The 18,918-nt window shown below is 38.7% G+C and overlaps 1 protein-coding gene across 1 annotated transcript in view; it reads right to left on the bottom strand.

Annotated features, from left to right (window-relative positions):
• The window catches only part of RIT2 (Ras like without CAAX 2), a 184,260-nt gene that overhangs the window by 97,006 nt on the left and 68,336 nt on the right, over window positions 1–18,918 (bottom strand). Inside the window, exon 3 of the mRNA XM_075726826.1 lies at window positions 5,554–5,627. Coding sequence (XP_075582941.1) covers window positions 5,554–5,627 — 74 coding nt within the window. The remainder of the gene's footprint in view (window positions 1–5,553; window positions 5,628–18,918) is intronic.

The following is an 18,918-nucleotide window of genomic DNA, read 5'->3' as shown; positions in this document are numbered from 1 at the left end:
CAGAAGGATCTCAGATAACAGCCTGAGTGAGTCATCGGACTACAGTGTTTAGTCTAAGAAAGTGTGTTTATCTGAAGGGCTCTTGGGACTAATATGGTTCCTCTTCAAAGCTTGAAGCAGGGGGCAAAATCATAGTCCTGGAGGTTGGCAGGATAAACATGGCCTGTGATTTGCTAGCAATTTGAGAGATGGATTTCACTACAGAGCGCACTGTTGTTGTCAGGTTGAAAAGTGTCTGCTTGGAAATGAATTCATGTGCACACAGCTCCAGACAAAGGAAAATCTCCCTGAAATGGCATGCCATCACATTTTAAGGCCAATTTTTCAAGTCTCTGACTCACACCTGGGAAATATACTGGTGCACTAAGTTTATCATAAAAAGCTCACATTTTAACAAGCAAAAATTGGCGCAATAATCTTACAATGTACTGTCTCGCTGACAGGTACAGAAATCCATTCTTCTGCATATTTGCCTGCTTTGTGTCTGAAAACAAGTTTGCCTTGCCTACGTAGGGTCATCTCAGATTGTTTTTCGGTGAAGGGAACGCTGGCTGATGCTCTTTTAACGTTCGGCGTGAGGTCTAAACAGGGAGGTTGAGTAATGTGTCATCAGGAGGAGAGCTGTGGCAAGAATAAAAGCTCCTGTGTCAGTCAACAGTTTATAAATACAGCAGGAGAGAGAACTGCTGTGTATGCTCCACGAGGAAGAATTCAAACAGGGCTCCAGAAGTAGCAACATATTTTTAAGTTAGAAGAGAGGGTGAGAAAGCGTAAATCAGTGAACAGAAGGTTTCTATAACTCGGTGTGGAGGCTTTTTGTGCACGGTTGGAGCAGTTGGGGGTTGTCAGTCTCTGACAATAATTGTGAAGGGAACTGAACACAGAATAAAGGACTTGAGGTCTGAATGTCCTTTCATTTGCACCCACAAGTTTCCTGAAGTCAAAGAGTTTACACCAGTTTAAACCAAATATATGTAAGAGCAGACGAGGTTTATGACGCATTGCATAAGAAAAGGGAAAACCCAGAACTACCTCCTCCCCGACACCTCTCCCAACATTAAGGGACAATTTCAAGGCAGAATTACTTAAAAAATGTCCCATGAACATGGCTGAACACGGAAGATCAAGCTATCTTTATGGATAATAGTTTGCATTTGCAGATTTCCATTAAGGTTTTATTATTTACCCCACATGCCAAATTGTAGCTAGCCTTGAGGGTTAAAAGCTAACTAAATAAAATTCCTCCTGAAGCTCAATCTTACATTTACTCTCTGGTGGGTTTTATTTGCTTTTGGGTTTTGTTTTAATTGAAATGTAGATGCAAAAAGAAAACTTTTGGTTTAAGAAGATAACTTCTAGTTAAACAAGAGCCAAAGGCATCATTGATAGCTTCTTCTAGCAGCAAATGTGAGGCTAAGGATAAATGTCTTCTAGATTCAGTTGTGCCATTGAAAAAGAAAAGAAACATCAATTTTTTTCTTTCCTTCTTCTTGCACGCCACATTTTCAGGTCTTATGGTAGGAACTGCTCAAGTAAGTGCTGTTTATGACAACTTGGCTATGAGCAACTACATCAGCAATACTTTCTCTTGAAACTCTCTGAGGTAAACGTAACCTTATTTTGCCTGAAGTTGGTTGTGGTGAGCAAAGACAGGCTACCCTGCTGGCAGGTTAAGAACGTCCCTCCCATTGTATTTTCAGTGGAAAAATGGTATTGGAAGAGCACTAGAGGACAACTGATGATGTAGAAAATATGTATCCAGAGCTCATGGAAGATCAGTCTGCTTCTTGAGAGCAGCAATCTGTCGTATTTAATGGTGTCTATGCATATGCATGAGAAGAGGAAGACCAACAACTAGATGAGCAATACTAATAGTTTATTCATGTTTCTGCTTTTCACTTTGCTTGAATGTTTTTTAACCTCAGAAAGTTGAGAACCGGAAATGTATTTCTGAAGCACCATCTATGGTTTTGGTGCTCCAAACTGTATCTACCAGTTAAAATAGCAAAGATTTTTATCCAGTTTCAGGTATGAAATCAGATGTGGATTTTTACCTCTGGACTTGACAGTAAAGAATTATATTAATTATTAATAAATCACAATATTTGGTCAGTGTTGAAGTGTTCAATTAGTTCATAGGTACAGCAGGGAAAGGAGAAACATATTTGGTGAAACATATTCTCTAGAACAACAGCAAAATACATTAACTTCAGTCAGTTTCTCTATTGACTTCCTGTATTTCCCAAATAGGGAAGCATTACAATTTTAACTCCTTGATCTTCTGAAGTGATTAACGTCACGATTCAAAGTTGATGATGAATTATTTATGACTTCAAGGACACCCAGAGAGAAATGAGATTTCCACTACATGATTTAGAAGCTGTAATACCACCTCTGCTTTAACATGAAACCCAGCAAGGTACCATCAGAGCACACCTTCATCACCATAACTGGGCACTTTGGATTTTGACCCTGAGTCACCAAGGTCACAGCAGGATTTCAGTTTGAACTTCAGTGAGAGTAACATTAAGCCCTCTGTGAGGAAAGAGGTTATTTTAGCTGTTGACTTCAAGGGGAGTTGGATTAGGTCTTGATTTATTCTGGATCTGTGTAGGGCAGATAGAGAGGCAACAAATTGAAAGACTTCTGCAAAGACAAGTGGCTAAATCCAGGATACTTAGAATGGACAGTTTCTGAAAAATAAGAGCCTAGGGAAGTGGGAAGAGCTTCCTAGCACAGATACACTGAGACATGTTTCAGTGACAGTCTCTGTTGGAACAGGGAAATTTAAAGCAGAGATTTTTCTCATATCAGTTCAGCGTGGATCATGAGGTAGAACAGATATGCCCAGGCTGTAGAACGTCCTGGGCTGATGCATCTGCAGAGTGTGGCGCTACTGGCACAGGTCTCTGCTTGCCTCAAAATTCCTGTGTTACATTTCATTACGTGGTCATTACATGCCTTGGGCCTCTATCATGGATATTTTGACCCGTTCTTGAAAGAAAATTTAAAACTCTCCAGCCTTTCTCTACTATTATTCTCACCAGCTTTCACTGCTTGCATTATTCTGATGGCTTCTCTTACCTTACAACTCTCAGTTCTGCTAAAATTCATAATATTGGGAATAAATTCCCCCCTCAATTAAAAATGAGGTTTTGTTCTAGCTTTTTTACATGATCAAAAATCAAAAATCATATAAAAATTGTACAGTTTTGTGGGGAGTTTTTCCTAAAAAGCAAACATGACTGACAAAAGATGAGATTTGTTTAAATTGGAAAACATTATATTTTCAACTACTTAAAAGGGCAGTGCATAGGGATATTTTTTCCTTTTTCCTGAATCTAAAAAAAATTTTCAAAGGATTCAAGATTGTGCTCCAATTTCTCTTTTTCATTTTAAAAGAAGCTGACAGAAAATTAAGTACCAATTAAAAATACTTGTTCTAATAAAAAGAAAAAAGAAAGAAAAAATAGAGGCTTTGATTTTGGTGGGAGCTTAGGAAGAGAAGGAAACTCTCAATATCTGATTCTAGGTTTTTTTTTTATCAACAACACAAACTTTTATGTTTCTAGTAACAAAAGCAAATGGGAAAAAGTCAAAGTAGAAGAAATTATTCCTCTTGGGTTTTACAACATATTACTCCCCAGCTCAAAATAACAGCATACTATCCATTTTTGTTTCACTCATCATCTGTTCTTTGCTTTGATTTTAAGCTGCTGCATTTCCTTTGTATAAACAATATTTGTATTACTGATGCAAATTTAGGATCAGGTAGCTCAACTTCTCTGCACAGGTCTGTAAGCAGGAGCACAACGCAAGGAGCTCTGTACCTACTGTACCCTCTTCTATGGTTTGCAGAATTTAACTCCTGCACTCTCAAATCTCCACGGCAAATTAGGAACCCACCTATGAAGATGAATAAATCCTGTATAGCACTTTGCTCCTCTTTGCATTAACAAAAAGCTGGATGCATAAACTCTGATTCATCATTTCTTTCAGCTCTGGGTAAGAAAGTATTTTACTTTTTAGCATTTTAATTCTACAAAAGAGGACTAAGGGAATTTAGGAGTAGACTGAAGTAGATGTAGACAGTGAACTATATTAAAGGATAACACAGGAGGTCCCTAACACATAAAGCCTTACAAGACTAAACAGCTTCAGATTTAATTTCCTTAATGACTGTGTACTAATAATGATATAAGGCTGAAGTTACTAGTCTCAGACTTCCTGAGTGAGTAAAGAAGATTTTGCTTCCTTTTCTCCAACAGAAGTACTGATATTTTCAGACCTATTGAGTAACAACTATGATGTTCCTTCTTTCCCCCAGCCAAATCATTGCTGAAGCTATGCTAGGACTATTATGCATAAGAAACTTCTTGGGCCTGTTATAATAATAAATTCTAGGTCAATTAAATGCACAGCTTTGGAGACATGCCTTGAAATTTAGCTTAAATTTTCTGGAGAATCACTTTCACAGGAGACTCAGCAGCAAGTCACTGGTTAACTGCTGAGTCTGTATAATTTTGGGTCAAGGAAGAATAATTCAGGGCATCTTTTGATTCCTGAAACTGGGTTGAGTTCACTTTTAAATTGGCCTATATTTCATTCACATGTAAAACTCATGCCACGATCCCCCTGAACTACATTCAATTTATATAACTTAATGCCGTTCTAATTCCTGGTAGCAGACCACATTTCCAACCATTTGCAGTGCCCGGCTAAGGGGCATTCACATGTTTGGGAAGCTGAGATCAAGGTTTCCAGGCTTATACTTGCTTTTTTTTTTTTTTTTTTTTTTGAAGGATCTACCATCTTTGTTGACTGACTCATTCCTGTACGAGGTGCACACACACTATGGAAACTCATGAAAGCCTTCAAAGACAACCTGACACATACCTCAAGAAAAGATCAACCAGCTGCAACATTTTGATAAAACAATAAAAACTTTTTGGGATGGAAAAGGGATGAACTGAGTCAGGTAGAAGGAATTCTTGCATTTAACCCCTTCTTTTGCCTTACTGTATGTGAAACTTAATTCCCTGACTGATGCTCACACATGCATATACACATTATATGTACACTGGATGTTACTTCTGCAGTTAAGATCTTTTCCTTATGGGTGAGCATTTGATGTTTAAATATAATGTGGGGAGGAGAAGAATGGTAACAAAATACTTGCTCTACAAGTAGACCAGAAGATTCCTGTAATATATAGAAGAGCAGGAACGATAAACACATCAGACAAATGAACAACGGCATTCATTCTCTAATTGTGACAGATGTTTCTGCATATGAGAGAAAAAGAAACAAACAGCTTTTTATTTTCTACTCGATTAAATTTTCCTGTCTCTTCTGGTCAGATTCTGAAGTTATGCAATACCACTGAAGCACTCCTTTAATCTTCTCCTTTGTTAATTCCTCAATGTTTTTATGCCACTGTTCCCTTTATGTTTGAATAGGGAACCTCTTTTCTAGCTCTGCGACCCATGTATCTGAGGTTGAAATCTTTCGGGTTTTTTCTGATTGAATGGTTCACGTTGGGAAACTACTTACCTGCCCAGCAGTGTCTAGAATGTCCAAATAGGCTGGTTCGTCATCAATTCGGACTTGAGTTTTATAGGCATCCTCTGAAAAACATAGGGCAGTACAACTAAGCATAGGCGTGGCTCAGAGAATGGCAAAATGAAATAGCTTTGCTAGTTTGGAGCAGGCTTTTCAAAGCTTTCTAGTCTGACCTAACTTTGCCTTTGTTCAAGTCAAAAAGACACTTTCTGAAACCCTACCATCACTGCAAAGTATTGGCAAAAGGGAGTGATCTAGTCTTTTCCATTACATTACCTCAAAATATTAAAGAAGCAAATTTGCCTCTCTTTAAAAGGATAGCGGAGACCATAGGTGTTGTTTAAGTCACAAAGCTTCAGAGAAAGCTTCAGAAAGATTGTCTAAATTCCCGGGATAGTCTCCCTGTGGCTGAAGGGGGCCTCTGGCTCAGATATGTCAGAGCAATTAATTAGACCTCTGTATATCTCTGGAAAGGATGCAAATGGATTTTTTAAAATAAATTCTGCGATCAGTGTCCTCACACTGATCATGGCTGGGGGTGGAGGAGGGAAAAACTGTGCTTGGTGGACATGATTTTGTCAAGCTAAATTTGGAAGGAGAAAACCAAAAAAGGTGACCTACTATTTGCATAAGCTGTTTTCCTCGCATTTAAATTTCATTCTCCTCTCAGCATTCGTACTTCCTTCCCAAGGTTAAACAGAGCTTAGATACCAGGCCATGTTTATACTTGAAATAGTCTTGGAAATTACCTGTGTTGTTTAATTAAACAATAATGCACAGCAGCCTGAGTGGTTTTGGTGACTGATGTTACGCGTTGGCTGTGCCTTGAGGTGTGAAGACAAGATAAGTGCATTTAATGCATCTGAGAAGTGTCATTAATCATCACGAGCATATGCCTGGCCCTGCACAAAGACTCAATCCTGCAAGCCCTCCTGCCAGAGACCCTCAGAACTAGGCCCTCAGTGATTATTGAGATAATTGTGGGATTATAATATGGGATTACATTGCAGGTGCCTGGAATTCTCAGGACAGTCCATTTTGTACCCTTTGAATCGTATGACCCTATATCATATGACCCTCAGCACCGCACGGGCATGGAGCTGTCGGAGCGGGGCCGGAGGAGGCCACAGCAATGATGCGAGGGCTGGAGCAGCTCTGCTGTGAGGCCAGGCTGGGAGAGCTGGGGGTGCTCAGCCTGGAGAGGAGAAGGCTGCGGGGAGACCTGACTGTGGCCTGGCAGTGCTGGCAGGGGCTCAGGAGAAAGATGGGGACAGGCTTTTTAGCAGGGCCTCTTGTGACAGGACAAGGAGTAATGGTTCTAAACTAAACAAGAATAGGTTTAGACTGGATATAAGGAAGAAATGTTTTACAATGAGGGTGGTGAAGCACTGGAACAGGTTGCCCAGAGAGGTGGTGGAGGCCCCATCCCTGGGAACCCCATCCCCAACCCAGGCCAGGTTGGACGGGGCTCTGAGCACCCTGGTCTGGTTAAAGCTGTCCCTGTCACTGCAGGGGTTGGGCTGGGTGGCCTCTAAAGGTCCCTTCCCACCCAAAGCATTCTGTGATTCTATGATTCTATATCATATGATACTTCATAAAGGCATGTAGAAACCCGGTTTCCAGCTACACAAAGGAAACACCAAAGCATTCGGATATGAAGGATTCTGTACGGCCTTAACTCAGCCCACTCCTGGGCAGCCAGCGGCCGGCTATCTTTAATGACATAATCACGTAACAGTAATTTCCGTGACTCTCCTGCTTCTTTTAGGCCTCAGTTCAGCAAATTACTTAGGCACATGCCTTGCTTTAGACAAATACGTGATCCCATTGATACCAGGAGGACCCAGAGGCTTAAGTAAATGTATGATACATTGCCTTGCTGAGCAAACCAGGGCACTCCAACCAGCGTACATTTCAGTCAATAGATCTCTTTCTAGGGATTGCTGAATAAGAAACGCCGTGCCAAAGAGGGACCATATAGAGTGAAATAGGCTATTTACAGTTTAAGCAATCTATTATGGCATGGCAATGATGAGTGCAGCAGAATTTTTATCTTTTAACTAAAAATGAAAAAGAAAATATGAAAATATGTAAAATCAAATACAGCATTTCCTTCATATAGATTCTATTAATGCTGTAAAATATTGTTAGTATATTGCCATGCAGGTGGGTGCCCATTTGCATTACATTAATGCATACATAATTAACATATGACTTGCATAAATTTAGCTTGCGCTCTTGGCTCCACAGCTGGATACTCCAAAGCCAATACGCCGTGGTCCTATTTCCCTCTTCACTGAGACCAATCTAAGTTTTAATACAGTAGCTTTAAAACAGTTAATGCAGAGAGATATTTGCATACTTAAATTCAACTTGGATAAAAATGAAGCTGGAATCTAGATAAATCCTGTCTTGTTTGCTAAGGAATGAATTAGGAGTTCAGAGTTACTAACTGAAAACCCCACTGGCCTCTGAATATAAGTCATAGCTTTCAGTAAGTAAATCTAAGATATCTATGTCTAATTTCCCTGCTGAGCTACTCCAGGTATACCCCGATATCATGCTACTGTAATCAGTAAAGTTTCAACTGCTAAAAGCTGGAGTGAGGTTATGGTTATAACCCTTTTACTTTGCAAAGATAAAACTGAACTTACAAACCCCATTGGGTTATTTTCATTTGTTTTGTTTTCTCAAACGACTGACCTTAAAACACTTCACAGAGGTGTGCCAGAATCACTGTCACATTTTCATTCTTAATATGTGCTAACGTCTTCTGTTGGTGGTAGTGAAAGATATTGTGTTGAACACTGACCAAGCACATGAATCTAAATGGTTTTCTAGACAACTGTGCTTGCAAGATGCTTTTTACTTGTAAGATTTGCCTTTGCCCCAGGAAATGTAGGGATGAAAGAGGAAGGAAATATGACTTTCCTTTGTAATATTCTCTCTCTGCATATGTGCAAAAAAGCAGGATAGCACAGATAATTTAGAAAAGCTAAAAAATATCCTCAACTGGAGTGTGATAAGCAGGGGTATTCTCAACCTGTATTTGAATGGAAAATAAATGGGAGATTTAACGCCTACTTTACTTACGGCACTCATTTAAGAGGAAGTCCTAAAGCCCACACTTATCAAGGGAATTGCTATCTTGAACTGACACACTCATACCACAGATCAGAACATAGCACCCACTTACGACCTATCAGCTTATTAATGCTCAAACACAACCAGCCTTTTGAGAAGCACTATCTTTCCATTAACCCTGTGTATTCACTCCTGGGCTACCAGGACAATGAATTTTTCCAGAGCCGGAGGTAGGAGGAAGATACATAAATCAAAAACCATGTTTGCCACCTCATGTTGTATGGGCCAAGAAGACAAGCTAGGAGTGGAAGAGCTGTACCATTTAGTTCTGGTGTACAATTAATACTTTTAAACAGGGATTTCATCTCAGGAAGTAATGGAAATAGAGCTGAGTGAGGGATTACATAGACAAACATCTTTATTTTACTCAGTAAAATTAACTCTATCCCAGCTGAAACCAGGACAACAGGGTATGGGCATTAACCTGGAAAGAAACAACCTCCTAGAGATCAAGAGTTGGTTATGTACATATGTTGGACCCAGTTAACAGATTTTTGGTTTATTAGTAGCTATAATGCTAAGCAGAAACCCTGGAGTCTTTGCATGCTTCCTAAAGGATTTCAAAAGGGACTACTATGTGCCTAGTCTTTTTAGTCCAGGCAACACTGTGCACACTATGGTCACATGAAGGAAAGAGAAACCCTGAGATCTGAGAGAAACTTGCTGTTTACATGTGGACAGAGAAGAACAGAAGTGAAGATGTTCCACTGAAATGGCATCTGAGTGTATAAAAACCAAAGCAGGAAATTCTTCAGCAGGAGCACTAGCAAACTCATTGTCTGATCTCCTCTCTTTAAAAATTATTGACATTATTACAAATGCCGTCTGGTATATTTACACTATTTACAATGTTTGAGTACATTACATTTTCTTTCACCTAATTAATTTGTAACACTAATATAATGCTCCCTTTAAAGTTAATTAGGAGCTGCTAAGCCACGTGTATCTGGATTTTACACCCTAGAGCTCTAAGGACTGATATTTATTAAAAGGCCAAACTCCAGCTGTCATTTCAGTAAAGTATTAAAAGAAGGTACAAAAAAGAGTTGAGAATAATAGTCAGACATCAGACAATAAATCAGACAATAACTATATTTCTCGTATTAAGTTCCATATTAGTCTTTTTCTGTGAGGCTAACTGTAAGGTCCCAGCTTTAAATGCAGCAGAAAGATAGCGCATTATACGAAAAGAATTGCGGATGTTTATTGATATTGCTGTGAGATATAACCATGATTCAAACACAGACTGCAAGAATGAGCATTTTGTAAGTACCAAAGAGAAAAATTAAATAAAAAGTCCTTACAATCTGTATGATACATGAATATATGAATATATGAACTGGATAGTTAAAATATGTGGTAAAATTTTATTTTTAAAGAGAATTAGTCTCTTTTTTTTCCCATCTAGAACATGGGCTTCTTTAAGAATTTTATTTCCTACAAACATTAAAAACAAAACCTAAAATAGATAAAAATTTTAGCTTAAGAAATTATACTATTTGGCTTGAATTATTACTGACTATTTACCGTTTTCCAGGGTGGGAAAAAAACAAATAGAGCTCCAACTGTTTTCTGAATGACATCTATTCCTTTGTATTGTTAATTCTTTCCTCCTTTACTGAATAGTTCATTTAAACCAAGAAAAGATGTTTTTTCAAAAGGTGTTTTTAAACTTTTTTTCTTAATTGTTTGATTGTCCTTTGCAGTACAATGAAAGAAAAGAAAAAATCCTTTCTTAAGACTTTTGTTATCTGGCTTTTTAAAATTTTTTTAAAAATGAACGCATCCTCTTTTTTCAGCTTTCCTGTTTTATAGGACATCATTCTGGAGACAGAAGTACAATAATTAATGCAAGGTTGTGTTGCGATCAGTTGTCTTAGCACTGGAAAAGCTAGATTCATAAAAAATATATCAAAGAGCTTTTTCAGCTATGAGCAGGTAACTGCTTCATGACAAAGGGATTCGGATGGTGTAAATTTAAAGGCGAGTTGGAACAGGCTTTTCATCTGCATTACAGACATGTTCTAGTCCCTGAAATATAGGTCAGCTGCTTTTTTCTTCCATTTGTTAATTCTCCCTATATTCTTTCTAGATAAATATTCTCTTTGCTTCTGTCTTATACGCTATCAATTGCAGTTAAAACCAGATTCTCATATATATAGATGAGCCAAAACATATTTTATTTGGCTAAGGAGGTACCAAACCAGCAGAAGGAAGTCCCAAGCTCAGTCAGCCACACCTGGAGTTCTGCTTCTTGTTCTCCCTGTGTGCCAAAAAGACAGTAGGAGACCCAGCTCTCGGTGTGCTTAGATTATCTGCTACATACACATTTTAATTCAGAGATGCTCCTGAACGTAGGATGATCATGATTCTTTGGCTGGATGAGTGCTGTTTCTATTTACAACAAGGAATTTTTAAATAAAAAGAGAGTGGATGAACAGGGACTTAAAACACTGTACCAACTACTACACATAAACTTCTATTTGAGATAAAAATATGCTTGTCATAGGAATTGCCCATCAAAATACATTGGTCTTACAATTTGCCTTAGCATATAATTATTTTCCTGGAGTATGACTGTTTTATAATTTGGATGAGCATTGCTATCAGCATTTTGCAGACAAGGACACCAAGTCACAGAGGTTGCCTTCTTATGAGCTATGCACACATGATAAGCAATGAATGGCTTGGAATAGTAGAACTGACAGATTTGATTGCCTTGTATTCTGTAAATACTCATGTACATAGCAATATCCTTTAAAATAAGGCAAGTAGGAAAATTAGTACTAGACTAGTAGCTAGGATACTTAAATATCTCATTTCCAGTTCTGCCTGGTGTTACATAATTCTACATTATACCAGCAATTAAGAATACTTCAGATTATTCTTGCCGGTGCTTTTTATTTCTCAGCATTGAACTGCATTTACCATTATGCTGTAGTTTGTTTAGCTCTGTCAGGTCTTTGTCAGATCTTTCAGGTTTTGCTCAGTTTTGTGTTAACAGCATAAGTTGCCTGCTCCCGCCTATACAAGTGATGGTAACAGACAACACCATTCTAAGGCAGAAGAATCTTGCTAATGGTTTGCCGAACAGAGGAAAAATGACCGCTGCTTTTCCAAACCCACAGATAGAAACTCTTTCTTCAGTAACCACACACTTCAAACATCTCTGCTGTTTCTATGAAAGAGAAGCGGGTAAGTAATGCAGCATTTAATGCAGACAGTACCTCTCTGCTAGCCTTATTCTTATAAAAAGACTATGGTGTAGGCCTTGAGAAAATTAAAATAATCTGAGAAAAAACAAAGCATTAGTCATGTTAAGTGCTTATCGTAAAAGGAATTCATACATTTATTCATTATACGTTCAGTTGCATAATGAGAAACACAGCACTTTCTTTCTTTCAGTTTTCATTTTAGCATTCAAATTACCATAAACATATTTTCAGATAAGATATTAAACCCAGGTCTTAGCCACATACATCTTCAGAAAAGATTCTGTAATGTTGTTTTCAAATGGCCTTGCTAAATTCAAATGCATATTACTGTTGTACATTCCAACTCTCCTTATTAATTTCAATTGAAGATGCAATTCTTCGTTTCCTTTATTTAGCCTTTGTTCAGCGTTATGACATGCTCTTAACTAACTACTGTGTTCTGGTTTAGATATTCCTGTATCTTCAGTGGCACATGAAACTATATCCTTGAGTGTTTAGAAGATAATTCATGATTTCAAGGAGCAAAGATGCAAATAGAAGCCCGAGGCACTTCTATTCTCTAAGTCTGAAAACGAAAGACCAAAACAACTCGTAACTTTTAGTTGATTTTGTCCTCCTGAAATAAGCAGTGCTAATATCTTCAGTGGAAAGCAAAGGCATAAGTAGACTATGCCCAGATCCTCAAATAAACCTCTGCACTTAATCCTGCTATCATCAATGAAAAGTGGTGCCTAAATACCTGGAGGGGGACAGGGCCTAAACTACCTGTTGAACATCCAGAGCCATTGCAGCATAATAAAGATTTGAGTTTAGGCCCAGTAAGTACCATGCAGTCTATTTGTTAATTGTAATTTTTAAACTGAGCCATCTACGTTCTCATACTCTCATCTCACTCCTTTAACTTAGGCTCTGCCTGCCATTGACCGTACTTTCTCTGCATCTGGTTACAATAATAAAACTAAAAGCTTCCTCAGCCTAATGGGTATTCTGTTCGGTTCTCACCTCACCGCAGTGCTCCTCTTTCAATACCGTTATGTATCTGTCTTAAAACAGCTGCTCTCAAATTAGGTTTCTCCCTCTTGTTGGGCTGCCTAATGTTTCAGATCTGTGCTTTGCAGGGCAAGACTGATAACATACAGCAGCTGAAGGAGCCTGATTGATTTTCAGCTTTGGGTACTTAGACGGCAGCTTTCTCGGTGACCTGAAACGCACTCAGTACCCTTCAAATTGGGAAATGGGTTATCCATTGAACCTACTGTCTTCTTTTTTTTTTTTTTTTTTTTTTTTTTTGCAGTTGTACCTATAGATATGTACAAGCACCTCTTCTTCAATGTCAGCTTGCAGTTTCATTACTGTGGTACCCTTTCATTCTCTGCTGAAAAGCAGGGGAAGCAAAAGCAACTTAATCTCACTTAGTCTGTGGTAGGCACAAAAAAGAAGCGTTATCTGTGCTCTGAAAGGTTTTGTGTGAAGAGAAATCTGAGTGAAATGAACTTTGAGTCAGTTAAGTCTCGTTTTATCTTCTCCCTTTGGGTCCTCATTATCACGGTGTTTACTAACAAAACAGTTGGAAAAGGAGACAATGGCCTGGGTGGCTTTCAAGAAGAACCAAAATTAAGAGTGATTTTATTGCACAAAGCGTTGCATACACATCTATATGGGCTCATCAAGAAGGAGAGAAAGCACAATGTACACCAGAAAACTCAAGGAAAGATATCCACTTTCAGGCAAAGAAAGTAAAAAATATAAGACCTAAGTGGCCAGGCAAGGCAAACTCATTGATACATTCTCTGGTCGTACAGCATCTTGCACACAGTCAGATCTCTGTCATCAGAGCTCAAAGTTTTTATATGGTGCAAATAAATTATAACAGTATATGTGAACATGACACCTTCAGGGTGCATTTATGGTAGCAAGTGCTCCACAGAAATCAATCAAAGCCATCCCCCATTTATAACAATACCGACTACAACAAACACCTTCTCTGCTACTGCTTGCCCTCCATACAGTGAACACTTTCACACTGTTGTCTTGGATGCATCATAGTTCTTTTACTTCAGTTCCAGCTCAATATTCTGATGCAACAAGTCACTAGATCCTTCCACAGCAAGTACTGGTATTTATCCATTCCCATGAGGTGCTTCATTATAAGGAGATTAGACATATACACGTATATATGTGCTTTTATGTGTTTGTGCATTGGTATATATGTACCTATGTATACAAACACAGAGAGACATGTAAGACTGAGAGTATCTGAATGTGTGAGAAGAGAGTATCATAAATTAATCCCTATGTGGAGCACCTGCAATGTGTAAACCTACTTACCTCGTCCTGAAAAAATTCAGGACCAGGAGCAGACTGAAAATTCAACACAAAAAATCTAATACAAATGTCTTCTGCTGTAGAAACATAGGCTATTTTCATACTGTTACACTATATATTTTTTTTCTATTTGCAACATTTTATTTTCTAGTTGCAGATATGCATTTCCCTCCTTAACATGTAATTATTAATAAAAGCAAAATGCATGTTCACAAGAGCCCATGAAAAATGGAATTGTTAAGAGTTCTGATCAAGTTCTAACTTCTAACTACAATTCATATCACCAAGATGAAGTCTATAAAACAATGTGCCCTTCTTCCTTCTTTCCCACAGGCATATGGATGGAGAAGCCGATTACATTCTTACATTACAACATATTGTGAAACATAGGATTTGCCTGGTTGTAGAATAGTTACCTCCTGCAAATGATGGGCTTCTGCAGAGGCTGGGATACAGCAGAGATTTGGATAAAAGACTGACAAAGTCTATCTGAATAATTTGTCCCAGTGCAGTAAATATCATTTATGACGCAAATGCTGTTATCGACAAAGCCACCAGTTATGATTTTAATCTGCAAACATGCACAGATGTGACTAAATTTGTATAAACAATTATAAAGGATATGACTTGCTGCCCAGAAAACTCACTCAACTCTCCTTCAGACTTTGTACTATAGGCCTTCGAATAGGCTAAATTTTGCTTATAAAGGGTCCCACCCACGTGAATAAGACTATTCGAGTGACAAATATTTTTCTCAGAGCCAGCTCTCAAAGCGATTTCTTACAAATGTAAGCATTTTTGCAAATTAGGGCTAAAGATAACTCATGCAAACCTTTGCCATAGCACTTGCTTTTCTGTTAGAAACCACTTGCAATATAGATAATGCTGCTAATATTTAATAAAGGCATATCATTACTTTCTCTGTTTCCAGAAAAATGTCATTTACTTCAAAGATGTACATGAACAAAGTGAACAAAGTACTTCTGTTTAATCAAAACATGATAATTAACAGGAGTCCAGGTACCCTTATCTTGGGGAACAAAGAATAGCAGGTAGCAATTTCACTACTCTTTCAAGTCCAGGATTGTGCTACTGAGTGGGAGGATCTGACAGCTACGAATTCACTTCTTGTCATTTCAGGGGGAGTAATTAACAAGTTGACTACATCTGTGTGGCTATTAGCATGGATGGTGCCTTGGATTTAGTAAGGTGTAGATGGGCTGCCGGCTTCCATGAAAGAAAGGTTAATGGAGACATTTGTCCTGTGATGAAGAACTTTGAATCAGCGTGGTGAATCATCCACCTCTAGGAAACGATAGCATGAGTGCCTCTTGTAATGTCAAAAATCATTTAAGGAATACTTTTACAAATCACAATGTACAGGGAATAGGTAAGCAAGTTTTCCACTGGTGACCTTATTTACAGGTTGCAAGTCTCAGTTCAGCTCCTTCTAAGTTTATGATCCTAATCATAACTGGGGTTGTTCAGCCTGGAGAAGAGGAGGATGAGGGGAGACCTTATCGGTCTCCACAACTGCCTGAAAGGAGGGCATAGTGAGGTGGGTGTTGGTCTCTTCTCCCAAGTAGTTAGTGCTAGGACAAGAGGAAATGGGCTCAAGCTGCACCAGGGGAGGTTTAGATTGGATATTAGGAAAAATTTCTTCACAGAAAGGGTAGTCAAGCATTGGAACATGCTTGTTCTAGGCTGCCTAGAGAGGTGGTGGAGTCCCCATACCTGGAAGCATTCAAAAAACGGGTAGACGTGGCACTTTGGGACATGGTTTAGTCTAGTCTACCCTTAATTGGTTTAGTGTGGACTTGGTAATGTTAGGTTAATGGTTGACTGGATGGTCTTAAAGGTCTTTTCCAACCTAAACGATTCTATGATTCTATAATGTTCATCACTGTACGTGGGTTGTGATAGCTGTAACATAACCACAGGTCTAAAACAACAGAATGGCTTAGGTGTTCACTCCAACTTCAGTCCTCACATTCCCAGGCCCTTTGAATCTCCCCAGTTGCCACATAACATGACATTCCACCCTGCTTTAGCCCTAAGAACCTAAGCTCTCTTTATAGTATTTCACATTTTAGAGCATTATTCATTTGACTAACTTAAAATGCAGATGTTAAGGTGAGATGAATCATGCTCTAGAACTTCGATACATTTATGTTATGAATTAGAAACCACAACCCACATGTGACTTCACTGTGGTTTATAGTTTTGGATAAACATAAACTCTCCTGCCTTTAATGTCACCAGCCAAATGGAAACTGCTTACACCTAAACCCAGTCAGGATCTATATATTAGGATCTGAAATCTCCAGATTATTAGAGGGGCTCAATCCAATTAAAGTGTGTAAAACCCTACTAAAAACCTTACAGTAGCTAAGAACCTCAGAAGGAGCTGTTGTCCCACATTTCTGATATGTCAGTGTTTGGAGTATCACTGAAGGCCTGAAGGGAGGACTGAAGAGCTCAGCTCGGAGAATAAGCTCTTCTGTGATAATAAGAAACACTCTTCAACTCCTTTTCCCACTTCAGTTTATTAGATGGACCAGTTAGAGACTTGGCGAATTAGAGCAGGGGAGGTGAGGATTATTGGACTGAGTCAAATCAAAACCACCAGCTGCTGACATAAAGGTCTTCTGCCTGTATGAAGCTGATACGAAAAAGAAAAAAAAGCCTATTTTGTGTAGAACAGACAAAAATATTTTAACAATGGTTTCTATTCTTGGCTGTGTCCTTCTAGATTCTGAATATGGTAGATATCATTATGAAATAATTCTAATAAAATTGTTTCATTATTATCATTATTACTAATATTACTATTTTAAAAAAATATGCAAAAGAAATGTTTTGATATTGTCACTGTTATGAGAAAAGGATTTTATTCCTTCCTAAATTTTAACCTGGCTAATCAGTGCTTCAGGATGGCAACCCCAAGGTCACACTTCTGTACAGTTTTTGGTAGTTTTCTTCTATGTTTAGCAGATCTGCAATTAAACTCAGAGGTTTCTAGGAGGAATAGAAGGGTTATACACCATCCTTTGATCCCCCATTGACACTTTGTTCAGTGGAGAAGATGGCCAAGGCAGGAATATATCTTCTAACGCAAAGAGAGTTAGAGGATAGAAACTAGTATGAACCATTAACAGTTAAGGGGTATTGGTGCTTTTTTGCATGTGAACATAGAATCATAGATCTCTCATGGCAACACACAGGAGAAAGACTTTTCTCGCCCTTTCCAGGCATGGTAGGCAAATGTTGGGCAGAGATGTTTGAGAAATAGAGTTGTTCCTCTGTGCGCTTGCTTTCTGAAACAAAGGAGAAAGGGAAGTCAGATCACTGGCCAGACTATCAATTAAGGTCACTCAGATTAGGTAAATGCTCCAAAGAAGAGTATAAACAGTAGAGGCATAGAAGATCAACAGTCCATCTAAACCATTTTCCTCTTTTGGAGAGTGACCAATAGGCCAGGGAATCCCGCAATAGTTTTTGCTTGGCATATTCTCTCAGCTTCCAGTTATTTGCACCTCAAAAGCCCTTCTAACCTGGAAGCAGGATCTTTGTTTTTAACAGCCCTTGGTGTTTTTTTGTTTGTGGGTTTGTTTTTTTTTTTTCCCTGCAATGGTTTACCTAAATGGTTTTTGAATCTATCTACATTTTTGGCACAGGTAATTATCCCTATTGTCTTTGAGAACAGAGATCAACTTAGGAAGGAATTTTGGCTCATGGGCTGGTGTCTGAGAGTGACTCTGCATGGGATGGTTGACTCAGTTTTCACATCTTGCCTGCCCCAGAAATAAAACGATCTCTTTTCTCCTCTTTCGTCCCCACTTATACTCCCATTTCCCCATAGGTGGTTCTGCACTATCCTTTTTGCCACTTTTTGAGATTGCTGAATTGTTTCTACTAAAGTGATTAAACTCACTAACCCGGTAGACAACATTCTGTGTTGGGGTGGCTTAGTTTTCTTCTAGACTAGTCTTGAATCAGACTGGAAAATTGTCCAATGAATGCCAGAGGCCCCATATGTCTGGGAGAAGGGCAGAGATGAAGAATGGGACTTCCTCGTTTTCCCCATAAGTAAGTTGTTAGATTTGGCTCATCCCATTTCACAAAACTACGATCTATTGCAGAGCCTGCAAAGTCTGTTCCTAGCAAGTGATAATTCACGCATCATTCCTTGTTTGTGATTTCGGGTAAAGAAATTAGATAGCTCTACACTGGGTCTCCTCTATATGTTATGTCCTTCCTTGAGACCTCACCGTGCACTGCAGACTCGTAACTGTAGCTGCTGTCTGGTACCACTGTGGCTGAAGTGAATCTGCTAGCATAGCTGTTGCATTACATTTTCTAAGGGCGTGAGTGATGGACACAGACAGACAACTGCATTTCCAAGACTAAACTGCAAGCTTAAATGCTCGTCAATGTGTTCTGATTAACCTCCAACCTTCAAGCAGGTGTTCAGTGAAATGATACGGAGAAAATGACAACTGTAGGGACAGCTCTCTGGGCCACCTACTCCCTGGGAAGACATAGACTGCATTTGCTTGTCTGCTATTGTTTATATCAGAGATATTAGCAAAGGCAAATTACTAGATTAAGCACTGTTTCCCAACTCTCTGAAAATGCTAAGTGACAGTGAGCTGTCACCTGCTGTAAACAG

Source organism: Pelecanus crispus, chromosome Z, assembly GCF_030463565.1.
Source record: "Pelecanus crispus isolate bPelCri1 chromosome Z, bPelCri1.pri, whole genome shotgun sequence".
Classification (NCBI taxonomy): Eukaryota; Metazoa; Chordata; class Aves; order Pelecaniformes; family Pelecanidae; genus Pelecanus; species Pelecanus crispus.
This window is presented reverse-complemented; position numbering and strand designations above follow the sequence as displayed.